The sequence below is a fragment of the Pecten maximus genome, chromosome 3 (assembly GCF_902652985.1).
Source record: "Pecten maximus chromosome 3, xPecMax1.1, whole genome shotgun sequence".
Taxonomy (NCBI): Eukaryota; Metazoa; Mollusca; class Bivalvia; order Pectinida; family Pectinidae; genus Pecten; species Pecten maximus.
Genome location: NC_047017.1, coordinates 36,125,011 through 36,138,119, shown reverse-complemented (window position 1 = coordinate 36,138,119; position 13,109 = coordinate 36,125,011). Strand labels below are relative to the sequence as shown.

Genomic DNA, 13,109 nt, shown 5'->3' with positions numbered 1-13,109 from the left:
TACACCACGAATGTCATGCCCTAAGTTTATTACTTGGGTAGTGAACCATGACATAAAGGTTCAAATCAACCAGATGACAATTGAAATGGTGATAAGTCAATAGCAGTAACTCCAATAAAAATTATCTGAGGGTATTCTTTCCAAAAAAAAAAAAAAAAAGGGTATGGTCAAATATTATTCACCTTTCACATTAGCTCGTTTTTGCTTATCCTGACCATAAGAGATGTTTATATGATGACTTGTAGTCAGATTAGTTAATTGATACTTAAATTAAAATATTATATCCACTTTGTTTTTTCAATTTCTCGATACCAGCAAATGGTAGGAACATGTTTACGAAATAGGTTTTTAGTTGTCATTTGATACATAGAAATAAGAATGTTTATATGTTAGATATTTGAGGTTTGTATTGAAAAAAAATAAAGAGTCTATGTAATAGACGATTTTTTACACTATTCGTATTTCCCGCGTTCGATGATATTATTTAATATTTGATTGGCTGATCATGTCACGTGATTTGGTTTGAGCGATGAGTCTGCGCACAAGCTATTTCAGGCTGACGGAAAAAAAAATTCAGACGCCATTTGCCGCGGCAGCTTCATATAGTAAAGAATGATCAAGATATTTTTCGGAGATAATATGAAGCTTTGTGGCGCTTTTTTAAGGCCGCACCTTCACTCAAAAAACTAGTCTTTGGAAAGTATTTAATTTTTAAAAAAATTTTAAGAAAAAACTTAATATTTAAAAATAAAATTCTTCGGCCACCTTCATAAAGGTGAGCCAGTTTTCCGCCATTACCTTGTTGTGTTGTTTTGTTAGATTAGTTTTTGATTGAACAGAGCTTGCTGCTTTAGGTGGCTTTTATTTACGAAGAAGTGGAAAAAACCCACATTTTTTTACATTTATTTTTTTGATTTTGAAAACGGTCACCTTTAGGTCGGAACATGCCAATATGCGCCATAGAGAATAGTAAGCACTGACAAGTTGATATGAAAGAAAATCAGGGACAATAACTCTAACAAAAATTACCTGAGAGCACTCATTTCCCGAACGTCATAAGAAAGTCAATTGATAAATGGCATCAACTCCCAAAAAGACTTACCCAAGATCACTTTTTTGGACAAGGTATTGTTGATACGTCTTCCAGATTAATTTGGTTAATATCCATTGGAAATGAAGAACGAAGAGAACTACAAAAAAGTTCACTAAATATATAAGCGCTCATTTTCGACTTCGATCAAGGTATTGTCAATACAATATAGTTAAAACCTATCATATCAACGACAATAATAGATATTGCGTTTCCATTTCCCCTGAGAAATTGCCAAAAAGATCTAGAAAATGTGTGTAAAATGCTAATACAAAGCAACAAATCGATCACATAATGCAACTTGCACGAACAAAATCAGAAAAAGGACAAACTTCAAAATGCTTTGTAGTTCGATATAAAGACTGAGCCACTTTATATTATCACAAACACAGGATAAATACGAAGCAGCAAGCGGTGCTGTTGATGATATAAACTCCAAACAAAATTACACGAGAATGGCTATTTACATAAAAACTGACGTCACAACTAAAACGTATCCATCAAGCTTTAAAAAAGCAAACACGAAAACTAACAGAAACTAAATTACGCTCAAGTATGTCCGTTTTTAGGTCACCTGAGACAAAGTCTCAAGTGACCTATTCTAATCCCCTTTTGTTCGTCGTTGTGCGTCGTGTGTCGTGCGTCGTCCGTCGTGCGTCGTCCGTCCGTAAACAATTTACATTTTCGACTTCTTCTCCAAAACCCCTAAACCAAATTCAATGAAATTTGGCAGGATGCTTCTATGGCTAAAGGTCAACCAAAATTGTAAATTATATGGTCCCCACCCCCCAGGGGCCTCAGGGACGGGGCTAAAAAGGGTCAAATTGACTAAAACTTCAAAAATCTTCTTCTCTAGTCTCAGATATGATGGAATCAAACACTCTTCATAGATGCAAGGGTCTTAAGGTGCTTTACCAAAATTGTAAATTTCATGACCCAGGGGTCTCACGTTTGCCCCTGGGGAGGGGGTAAACTTTACTATAGTTTATATAGGAAAATCACATTTTTGACTTTTATTTGTTTTATTTCTATTGGAATTCATTCTAATTTGGTTAACATTATCAGCATGGGATGACAGTTTGATGGCATGCACATGTTGGCCCTGACTGACCCCCAGGGGCTGATGGGCGGGGCTAAAAATGGCCAAATTGACTGAAATTTCAAAAATCTTCTTCTCAAGACCGAAATAAGTTGGAATCAAATACTCTTTAAAGTTGGAAAAGTCTTAAAATGCTTTACTAAAATTGTGAATTTCATGACCCCGGGGTCTCAAGTTTGCCCCTGGGGAGGGGGTAAACTTTACTATAGTTTATATAGGGAAATCACATTTTTGACTTTTATTTGTTTGATTTCTATTGAAATTCATTCTAATTTGGTAAACATTGTCAGCATGGGACGACAGTTTGATGGCATGCACATGTTTACCCTGACTGACACCCAGGGGCTGATGGGCGGGGCTAAAAATGGCCAAATTGACTGAAATTTCAAAAATCTTCTTCTAAAGACCGAAATAAGGTAGAATCAAATACTCTTCGTAGTTGGAAGGGTCTTAAGGTGCTCTACTAGAATTTATTAATTTAATGACCCGGTGGTCATAAGTTTGCCCCTGGGGAGGGGTTAAATTTTACTAGTATAAGTTTAGATACGGAAATTACATTTTTGACTGATTTGTTTGATTTCTATTGGAATTCATTCTAACTTGGTTAACATTTTCAGCATGGGATGAAAGTTTGATAATATGCATATGTTGGCCCTGACTGACCCCTGAGGGCTGATGGGCGGGGTCAAAAAGGGTAAATTAAATTAACTGAAATATTTCAAATCTCAGGTGACCGTTAAGGCCCATGGGCCTCTTGTTACCAAATATATCGTACGATAGTATATTGTCAAGACTTAACAAACGTCATACATTGACATAGGTCATTAATTAAACAATGTGGAATGATTAAGCTGTAATGATAAATAACGTTATTTGTAAACTTAAGCTCTGGTTCGTTCTGATGTTTAACGTCAATGATATCACCACTAGACAGACTGTGTAGGGGTTATTCGAGGCGTCTGGAATATCGTTAACCTGGATTGATTGTACCTGGGAGTTCCTGTTGTTTATTCCCTTATTTAACCTCTGACATTATCTATGGCATTGAGCGTGCCCTGTGTGGGTTACTATACGATCATGTGACCATTCATAGGTTCATTCATTCGTTCTGGAGAGAACCATGGGGATAATACATGTCTGCATTCTATACTGTCTGACCGTCCGTATTCTATACTGTCTATGACCGTCCGTATTCTATACTGTCTATGACCGTCCGTATTCTATACTGTCTATGACCGTCCGTATTCTATACTGTGTGACCGTTCGTATTCTATACTGTCTATGACCGTCCGTGCTCTATACTGTCTATGACCGTCCGTATTCTATACTGTGTGACCGTCCGTATTATATACTGTCTATTAGCGTCCGTATTCTATACTGTCTATGACCGTCCGTATTCTATACTGTGTGACCGTCCGTATTATATACTGTCTATGACCGTCCGTATTCTATACTGTCTATGACCGTCCGTGTTCTATACTGTCTATGACCGTCCGTATTCTATACTGTGTGACCGTCCGTATTATATACTGTCTATGACCGTCCGTATTCTATACTGTGTGACCGTCCGTATTATATACTGTCTATGACCGTCCGTATTCTATACTGTCTATGACCGTCCGTGTTCTATACTGTCTATGACCGTCCGTATTCTATACTGTCTATGACCGTCCGTATTCTATACTGTCTATTAGCGTCCGTATTCTCGAGAAAGTCATCACAATAGCACGCCGAGTTTATAGTTTTATATACCGCTACATCGCAGCAACCTAGACATCTCAAAGCAGTTCACAAATCATTAAACGTGGTTATTGGGTCTTTAACAACCAGCCAACGTCTTTCTCAACTCCCTGCGGAGCTGCCATTTCGGCACTAACAGCTTACACACAGCATGTCTTGCACTGTCCTATTACATACTCATTTACAGCTGAGCCGACTGGAATACAACGGGGTCAAGTATCTTGTTCAAGGATTCAACACCTGTACAGCGCCCTTGCCTTAGTCCTGTGTCCTATCACTGGATCACATGCCTCCAATAATATCTTTGTTCACGTCTCGGGACGACACAGTTATGGATTTAAGCTCTACACCAGACCGACCGTTAGACGATCTAATAGCGCCTCTACATATGTTAGACGATCTAATAGCGCCTCTACATATGTTAGATGTCCGTTGTGTTCAGACTATTTTGTATTTGCATCGAATTCCCTTTTCAGTGTTACGATCATTACCAGAGGATTCGGTTAAAACTGTTCCTGGCAACATTTGAAAATAAGCTTGGAGACTTCGTGAATTATCAATGATATAGCCATATTGCTCCAGTTACTCTGCACTTTTTCGAAGTTGTATTTGCCATAAGGGTATATGTGCTATAATGTTAGTCTGATCAAGCTAACATACCTGCGCACTATCGATACAACAGCACCTCTGTCATTTCTACCGTTCTTCTAAACCCATTGCTTTTCAATTACAAGAATACCGAACAACTCCTGCGCCAAGTTCCTGTTCTACTTCTCTGTACATCTGCGATTCAGTTGGACATGCCATAAATGGGCATCATCGTAATATTCAAAATGATAAGCTACGAGAGGTTTTCTTGAAGGGTCTATGTTATCGGAAGACTTATAAATGGAGTATGAATTTTATTACACTAATGGATTCCGTCGAAGAATTTGACAGATAATTGGTAAAACGAGACCACGCTGCATTGCATTCACTGCCAGAGTGCATTATATCACTTGGTTCACAATCCTGTAAAGAATAAGCAGCTTTGAATCCAAAATGAAAAGTACAAGTGTGTACTAAAAGATTTGCATAACAGGTTTGTGGCTGTGTCTGCATATACAGCTTTGAATAACTTTATCGTCGTCTGTAAACACAATTATAAAAAGAATTTGTCCAGTTTTACTAAAGAGGAATTACTGACCAATCATCGTTCACTATTGCAATCTTTCAATGCACCAGATATGAGGACGGATATGGTCTTCCACATTGATATTGGATTCCTAAACTACATATAAAGCTTGCTAAATATCGTTTTATTCCCGAGCGGAGTAGGTCTTATTACTGTTTACTCTTCAACATCATCCGATAACCCCGATCTTTACTTATAACGTTACCAAAGAGCCAGCTTACAACTAAGCTCTGTTATAAGTGTGGTTATTTTAATTTCTCTATTTTCCATTTCTAGATAGTAACATCCCCCCCCCCCCCCCCCCCCCCCCCCACCCCACCCACACCCCTTCTCATGGACAAGGTTTGACATCAAATATTTAAGCAAGGCTTTCTAATGAAGAATCAGCATGCCCTTAAAATAAAGTGAAACTCAATTTACCATAAGTAACAGTGTGAAAACGATATACAATGTGCGGGTTTTACGTAAAATGCCATTTCGTGATGTGATTATGTCATAAATTCAAAGAGTTGAATGGTGACCATGGATTCACGTTCCCCATTCATAAGTTAAAAATACATCCTATGAATGAGACTTGCAATGTTGTTGATACATATATGGTAAGTGTGAGCCTCCGATATTGGCATTCACTTTGATGTGCACATTAGTTCCAATCTTTTAACATCTGATAGCCTTATTGAACAGAATACGCCAATTAGCCAATAACGCTGAACACGCATAACAATCTAAGCAACATGTGCACATCAACCTTGCGTCTTCCTTCTATCTCTTACTGGGACGGGCATTGTCATTAACCCCCACACCCCCTTCATGCTCAGCTGTAGTAGGGACTGGCTATCATAATTTCAGTATAATGTGAAGTAAAGTGTTATTCTACCGTTTCAAGGTACATTTCGGTACGACGGCCTTATAGAATAGCCGTTAAGTGGCCCCGGCATCTGTATAGACGGTACCATCATAAGCCCTTATCGAACATTTGTCTTCTTAGTGATGGCCACATGGGCTAGGCATCTCAAAGTGTAATATGCTCAATTGAGGAAGTAGATGTGTCAATTTGCTATTAAATCGCTTTAGACTTTAATGATCAAAAAATCATTACTATGCTATATCCATCATTTATTGATTTGAAATCTATCAGATTCTCTCAGATTAGAAAGAATGTAGTTGAAATATGTTGCGTTGTTCTAGAATTATAAGGATATTCATTATAAGAAATAAATCAAAATACATGGTACACACGCTGCTTTGGTTTAAACTTTATTTTATTTGGTTATAGCAATGGTATATACAAATATAAGGATACAGAAACAAGTACTTGGTACTTATATTAATCCGTCTCCTGGTGTAGATATAGGCTATGGACCGATATTGACAAAATTGATAATACATGTCATATATATTTATTTATATATATATAAAATGTGCAGGGAAGAGAAAGAGAACGGGTGCAGGGGTCGGGTTGGGAATTACTGAGTGGCATCGGGGATGGCATCAAAAATGCAAGAATGGAACAAACACTTGTTGTTTACCATCCGAGTTCATAATAAAAATGTACTTACACTATATGATATAAGTATTGGGACTGTACATGTATTTTCTGTAAATATTTACTATTAGTATATAGTAAAACAACACAAACACAAAATCTTAACGAAATCTGCGCCATACAAAGTGTATATAAGTATCGCGACAATAAATAGGATTTCTGGCATAAAGGCAATGGTAATATCAGAAACGTTTAGATTGAATGATGACATTTTGAACACAATCAAAAATAACTTCGTTGAACTGAACAGGGAATTATGGACTACCATGAAGTAAAAGGTTAACATTATAGCCAGGAGGAAGGCGATGAAACATTGAAGTCTAAGCTGCCGGTAATTGGCACAATGGAGGAGGAAGTGTTCAGTAGTTTCAGTAGACAGATTACACATAGGCTATCAACTAAGTTTCGAGCGAACAGATGCGTACTATTCAATGAGCTGCAATTCATTCCTGGACGTGCATGATGGATCTGGCCATGTCTGCTTCTGCGGTGGTAATAGTGCTGAGGGACAGAGTGAGCAGAAAGAGTGTCGGAGTTAAGAATTTTTTAAAAGTTAGTTATGGACGGATTGGATTTGATGTTTTCAGGAAGTGTGTTCCATAAATCAACAGAAGAGGGTATAAAAGAATCTTTATAGAGTTTTGTTCGACAGTTTATTTGACAGAAATTATTAGCTCTTCTTGTGTTATGAGTATGAATATCAGATTGACGAGCAGGTAGGAAGTTACTCAGATTAGGAGGGCACTGACCATGAACAATCTTGTGGAATTGAATAATTTTATGATTTCTCCTGCGAGCACTAAGGGGATCCCAACCGGTTTCTACATAAAGTCTAGCGCGGCTTGTGAGTTTAGTTGCACCAGTCACGATTCTAGCTGCATCTAGCTGCTTTGATATGCAGAGGAAGCACAACATATACAATACTCACCTGCCCATTAAAAAATTCTGAAATTCAAGATATCGTCGATCTTATTGTGTCTGTATACTTTATTGTAATACTTTAGTGCGACAGAAGATGTTGGCCTCGTTAAACATTTGTCGGCTAGCATTGAAGTATTACAAAGTAACAGAAATCGCTCCGTTTGTCATTCAATTACCTATCATCTTATATTCTGTTTATAAATCGCTGCTTCCTTAAGTTCATGTTATTATCGATAACTGTCCCCGTACAGATTATAATAATAAAACCGTGTTAATGTGATACAGGACTGACATCTGTTTACTCGGTAAGAGGCGGAGGTGGGCGTAGTTCCTTCACTTATACTGTGCTATGATGACGTAGTCTGAAAATAATCAAATATCTATGAATGAGTTAAGCGTATGTCTGGGTAGACAAGCAGGCTCTATATCCTTGTGACGTTGTATAAACCTGTTACACACTTTACTTAACCATCGATTTCATTGATTAGTGTTCCCTACTATAAATTACCCAGCCGTGACGCACTTCAGTGTACGACAAGGACGCAAAATGACAGGAGCTGTAGCAATCACTTCAAATTCATCAACTTTGCCGTCATATTCTTTTTAGGAATAAACTCAAGCCAAAGAGTCGTGGATGAAAATGCTTTCGAGAAGCCTTGCGATGTATGCTACAGACTCAAGGAATTTATTCGGCATTAAACCTGTGTTTAAAATTAGATCTATATGTTTATAAACAGAAATGTTTTTTTTTTCATTATGAGGTAACACGGTTTGACCAGTTAACCTTTAGTTAATGGGATGGTTGCGTTGCCATTGGATAACAAAAGAATGAGAAGCGTTAGGAAATATGATAGATACAAATGTTCAAAGGTTTTACAAAATCTCAGTTGAGGCCAATACTTTTCGCAATCAGAATATCAACGATTTACCTAACGAACTCCTTGCTCGAATTTTTGGGTATCTTGATCCAATTAAAGATACACTTCCGGTTCTTGCACTAGTCTGCAGAAAATGGCGGGAAATTCTCCTGAGTAACGGTTCGTTATGGCGTGTGGTTCACATTGATCCGCGACGGTATGTCTATTGGCATTTCAGCATGATGTGTTGTATTTTTCGGCTCTATGGACAACACATACAAAAGCTGACCTGGACCGACCATTCTCCGGTTTACGAAAGTGTCTTCTCTTTAATTCCACGTTTACGAAATCTGAAATACCTCAGATTGCCAATACTGTGGACAAAAGCAGTGGTAGAAACTCTGTCTTCTCTTTCGCAACTAGAAAACATACAGATCAATGGGGGATTCGCCTTAACAGATGATGAACTAGACATGATAGGAAAATGTTTTCCAAATCTGTTAGAGATTTCTTTAAATGCTTGTTGGCGACTAACTGCCAACGGTATTGTAAACCTGATGGACAGTTTGACTTGTCTTCAGACACTGAAGTTGAAGATAAATTCCGGTCTGTGTGTGAGTGATCCGAGGAGTGGGCAGGCCATTCAGAGGGGTTATAACATCACCAAATGTGTTATAGACAACCACCGGTTCACACTGGTGCATGTTTTGTGTTTGCACTTTGTACCAATTGAGATGGAAGAACTTTGGGATTTGGTCAAGAAGCTGGAACGCCTCACGAAACTCAGCATCAGCAACTGTGAGGTATTTATTTAAGTCATTACTCCCTAATTAACCAATGTACAAAAGCATTGTCTACTAGAGAACATGCTAATTGCTTTTCTTCTTTCTGTGATATGGAACACTCATAAAATGCTACTCTTCCGAGAAAAAAAAAACCAACCTACGTTTGAGTTGGTCAGTGACACCAGAAAAACACCAGAAAAACGATGAAATAGAAGGGGAGATAATTCCTCCTTATGTTATGAAAAGAACATTGACAATGTGTTTATTTTTATGGTCAGGTAATATTTATATTAATTCTTCCATGAACTAATATTTAATATATTCTATCATTGTAAGAAAGGTAAAATGATTTCATTCATGACTATATAGTTTTATTGAAAAAAAGGTCGAATTTTCATACCTAGGTGAATCAAAAATGCCCCCATACAGAAAAATTCTCACATATAGGTAAAGCTTCTTGACTAAAAGAGGATTCTCCTTTTATTTACTAAACATTTACAATGAATATGACTTTTTTTTATCATTATTTTGAAATAATCACTAAAAAAAAAAAAAAAAAAAAAGAAAGAAAAATATTTTTTCTTAAAAGTCTAGATATTGAGGAAGTAAGAATGGAAAGGCAAGTTTTTTTTATTTTATTATTTTTTTTTTGCAACAAAGCAAATGACCATTCGTATCAATTTTCATGACCGTTATTTTCTGACCATGTCGTATCCCCTTGGGTGGGCATAATTTCAAGGAAATGGATGAATATATATTTGTAATTTGTGATATCGATAAGATCATTGGTGAGGTCACGGGGAACATCCTGACTGCAACATGTGACTATACCGTCACAGGCTGTCTCGATATCACCGCGTTCTCGTGTATCCGTCTTACGAAGGAAGATTCGATTACTTACATTGATGTCAATGATGACAGAACATTCGTTGTTTAAATGACAAATGACATCGATACCAGCAGATGTTACTGGAACTATCAAACAAAAACGGATTATTTTTTTGTTTTTCTAAATGCATCTAATGTCTGCTGTGAATTAATGATTTATAAACTTCATTAGGAGAAGCCATTTTATTATATTGATTTATTCGAATAGAAACTGGTAATTTAATAAATCAAGAAACTGCATTTATAAGTAATTGAAGGATGCATTAGACCAAAATGGCGTTGAATACTACTTTGCCGCCCCTTTGATCGTGTGTATATATTTCACTATACCTGTTTCTATTCGTTCATTGCCGTGATTTGAGATCCATATTTTGTATTACATATCATACTGATATATCTGATGGTTGAGTTCGAAGAGGTAAACTATCTATATAATATACCATTAGCAGTACATGCCCACCTGTTACACTTGTTTACCTGCCGCTGTAGTGTGGAGTATACGTTACACTTACTGACTTATACACGTGGTTCACATCTGAGATATATATTGCAAACGAGAAACCGTATTCAATTCTGATCAATATTTTATTGTTTATACTGCATATTACAAAAGCATTATCCATATTTGAAATATGACCAATATATGATAGAGACATTTTTCGTGTAGTAGACGAAGAAATACGATATGCGGCCAAGAAATGTAGGTTTGATGTGTAACAGAAAAATGATCTCAACCAAAGGGTGTCCCCATCTCTCGTCGTAACTAGCGATGCAACTTTGTTTGGTCTGGTACCGCTTTCTGATTAGGTGTAAAATAGAATCGCCCCAACCGAGAGGAATATATCATATGGGATATGTGTAACTAATCTGTCGCATGCGTAATGTCTGCGTTAGATTTGAAAATTGATTGTTTTTAACTAATTGGATGTCTATATATGGTCGTTTATTCTTTTTGAATATTCGTAAACGTAAAAGTAATGGGAGTAGGACGAATAAAGACGTGTGTTTTGTTTAATTCTATGGACGTATTAATTTCCGTTGAGTAATGTAACTTGCATTATTTTTGTAGCATCTTCACGGTGTTCGACTGATTTCCGATTCTCTGCAGAAGTGCTACCTGTTCAATATCTGGAATGCTATGTTTGTATGCATACGGTCTTCAACTCTTAAGCTCCTAACAATAGACCACGGTATGGAGGCCATGGAGCATGTCGAGGTGGAATCAGCCTCGTTGCGACGTGTTACCATCGACGGTTGTAACGTCATGCGCACCCTCCGTGTGTCAAGCAAGCGGCTGACGTTCATGGAATTGTCCAAGTGTGAGAATATCGACATGAGGTCATTTCATGAAACCCTCAGGACTAATGCATCACTTCTGTCTCTCCGACTAGGTTGTATATCACAAGACAGTCTAACATTCGATGAGACGATGATTCCCAGTTTACAAGAATTGTGTCTCCTTGGGGACTTTTCCTGCGAGACGTTGCACATCAGAAGTCCTACGCTTAGATTATTGCACACGGAATCTGATAACGATATAGTCACACTGAATCACATGTATATCACCGCTAATCATTTGTGTAAGATCGCCCTAACGGGGATACCTGCTCTCAAGACCCTTACAATCCAATGCGTTAGTGTTGACTGTATAGAGATGAACCTTTGCAGCGATGATCGTCTCAACCTTGAGTCTTGTGTTATTCACGCTTTGAACGCAATCGGCTTCCTTCGGTTGTTTGATTGCAAAGTGAATCTTCTTTCTGTATGTACTCCTTTAGCGAGGACAATAGTTCTTTACAGATGTCAAATGACAGATTATGTACTTCAGATGGCGCTTAATGGATGTCTTAATATAGCATATCTCAATCTCGAGAAGTGTCGCGAGATCAGCAGGGTTTCCGTTCACTCTCCTTTGATGAAATTTTTGAATCTGTTTGGATGTGTAGACGTAAACAAGCTTGATTTGGAATACTGCCCACAACTACTGGCCTTAAACGTAGGGCAATGTACAAATGTCCGACTTTTCATTCGCGGAATAGAGCAAAAACTTGATTCATTGTGTCGCACGTACGACATAGTTCACCCCCAGGAGATGGTTCGATGGAGCCATGACTTTCCTCCAAAACCTTATGTCTGAGATACACCAGAGAGCCGTGAAAATAACGATGAAAGCTATGACAGGATGATGTAAACTTTAGTGATAATCTGCCACAACGCACAAAACGTAGATTTCTTGCAGTGTATATTGTTCATGTCGGTTGTACAATCTATACCGGTGCCGTTTTCTACATTCATATGTTACACAATACATTACTTTATAGCTTAGAACTGATCGGTGTATAAATGAAATATTTAAGAAGTGGTATTTGTATTTTATAGTTCCGTTAAATTTACAAGACATGCATGTATATAGGTTGATAGGCTATTCTTTTATTGTTAGCCTTTCTCTTAATACTATTGGTGTATATTTATAACTTATATCACAATGTTACATTTTGGTGTGTTTTTGTACTCTAGTATATCATAATGTTACATTTTGGTGTGTTTTTGTACTCTAGTATATCATAATGTTACATTTTGGTGTATGTTTGTACTCTAGTATATCACAAGGTTACATTTTGGTGTCTTTTTGTACTCTAGTATATCATAATGTTACATTTTGGTGTGTATTTATATTCTATATCATACTGTTCCATTTTGGTGTATATTTATAACTTATATCACAATGTTACATTTTGGTGTGTTTTTGTACTCTAGTATATCATAATGTTACATTTTGGTGTGTTTTTGTACTCTAGTATATCATAATGTTACATTTTGGTGTGTTTTTGTACTCTAGTATATCATAATGTTACATCTTGGTGTGTTTTTGTACTCTAGTATATCATAATGTTACATTTTGGTGTGTTTTTGTACTCTAGTATATCATAATGTTACATTTTGGCGTGTATTTATAATCTATATCATACTGTTCCATTTTGGTGTGTATTTATAATCTATATCATAATG

At 37.0% G+C, this 13,109-nt stretch overlaps 1 protein-coding gene across 1 annotated transcript; it reads left to right on the top strand.

Moving 5' to 3' along the window:
• Positions 1 to 8,130: 8,130 nt before the first annotated feature.
• Positions 8,131 to 12,811, top strand: LOC117324029 (F-box/LRR-repeat protein fbxl-1-like). Its single transcript, XM_033879632.1, has 2 exons — positions 8,131 to 9,230; positions 11,170 to 12,811. Exons 1-2 carry the CDS (start codon positions 8,418 to 8,420, stop codon positions 12,235 to 12,237), a joined length of 1,881 nt encoding a protein of 626 aa, XP_033735523.1. The 5' UTR covers positions 8,131 to 8,417; the 3' UTR covers positions 12,238 to 12,811.
• Positions 12,812 to 13,109: the final 298 nt, after the last annotated feature.

Excerpts from the sequence above, each read along its gene's own strand:
- LOC117324029 (XM_033879632.1), top strand. The coding sequence starts at position 8,418 with ATGATAGATACAAATGTTCAAAGGTTTTACAAAATCTCAGTTGAGGCC. Across the intron at positions 9,231-11,169 it reads TCAGCATCAGCAACTGTGAG|CATCTTCACGGTGTTCGACT; the intron begins GTATTTATTTAA and ends TTATTTTTGTAG.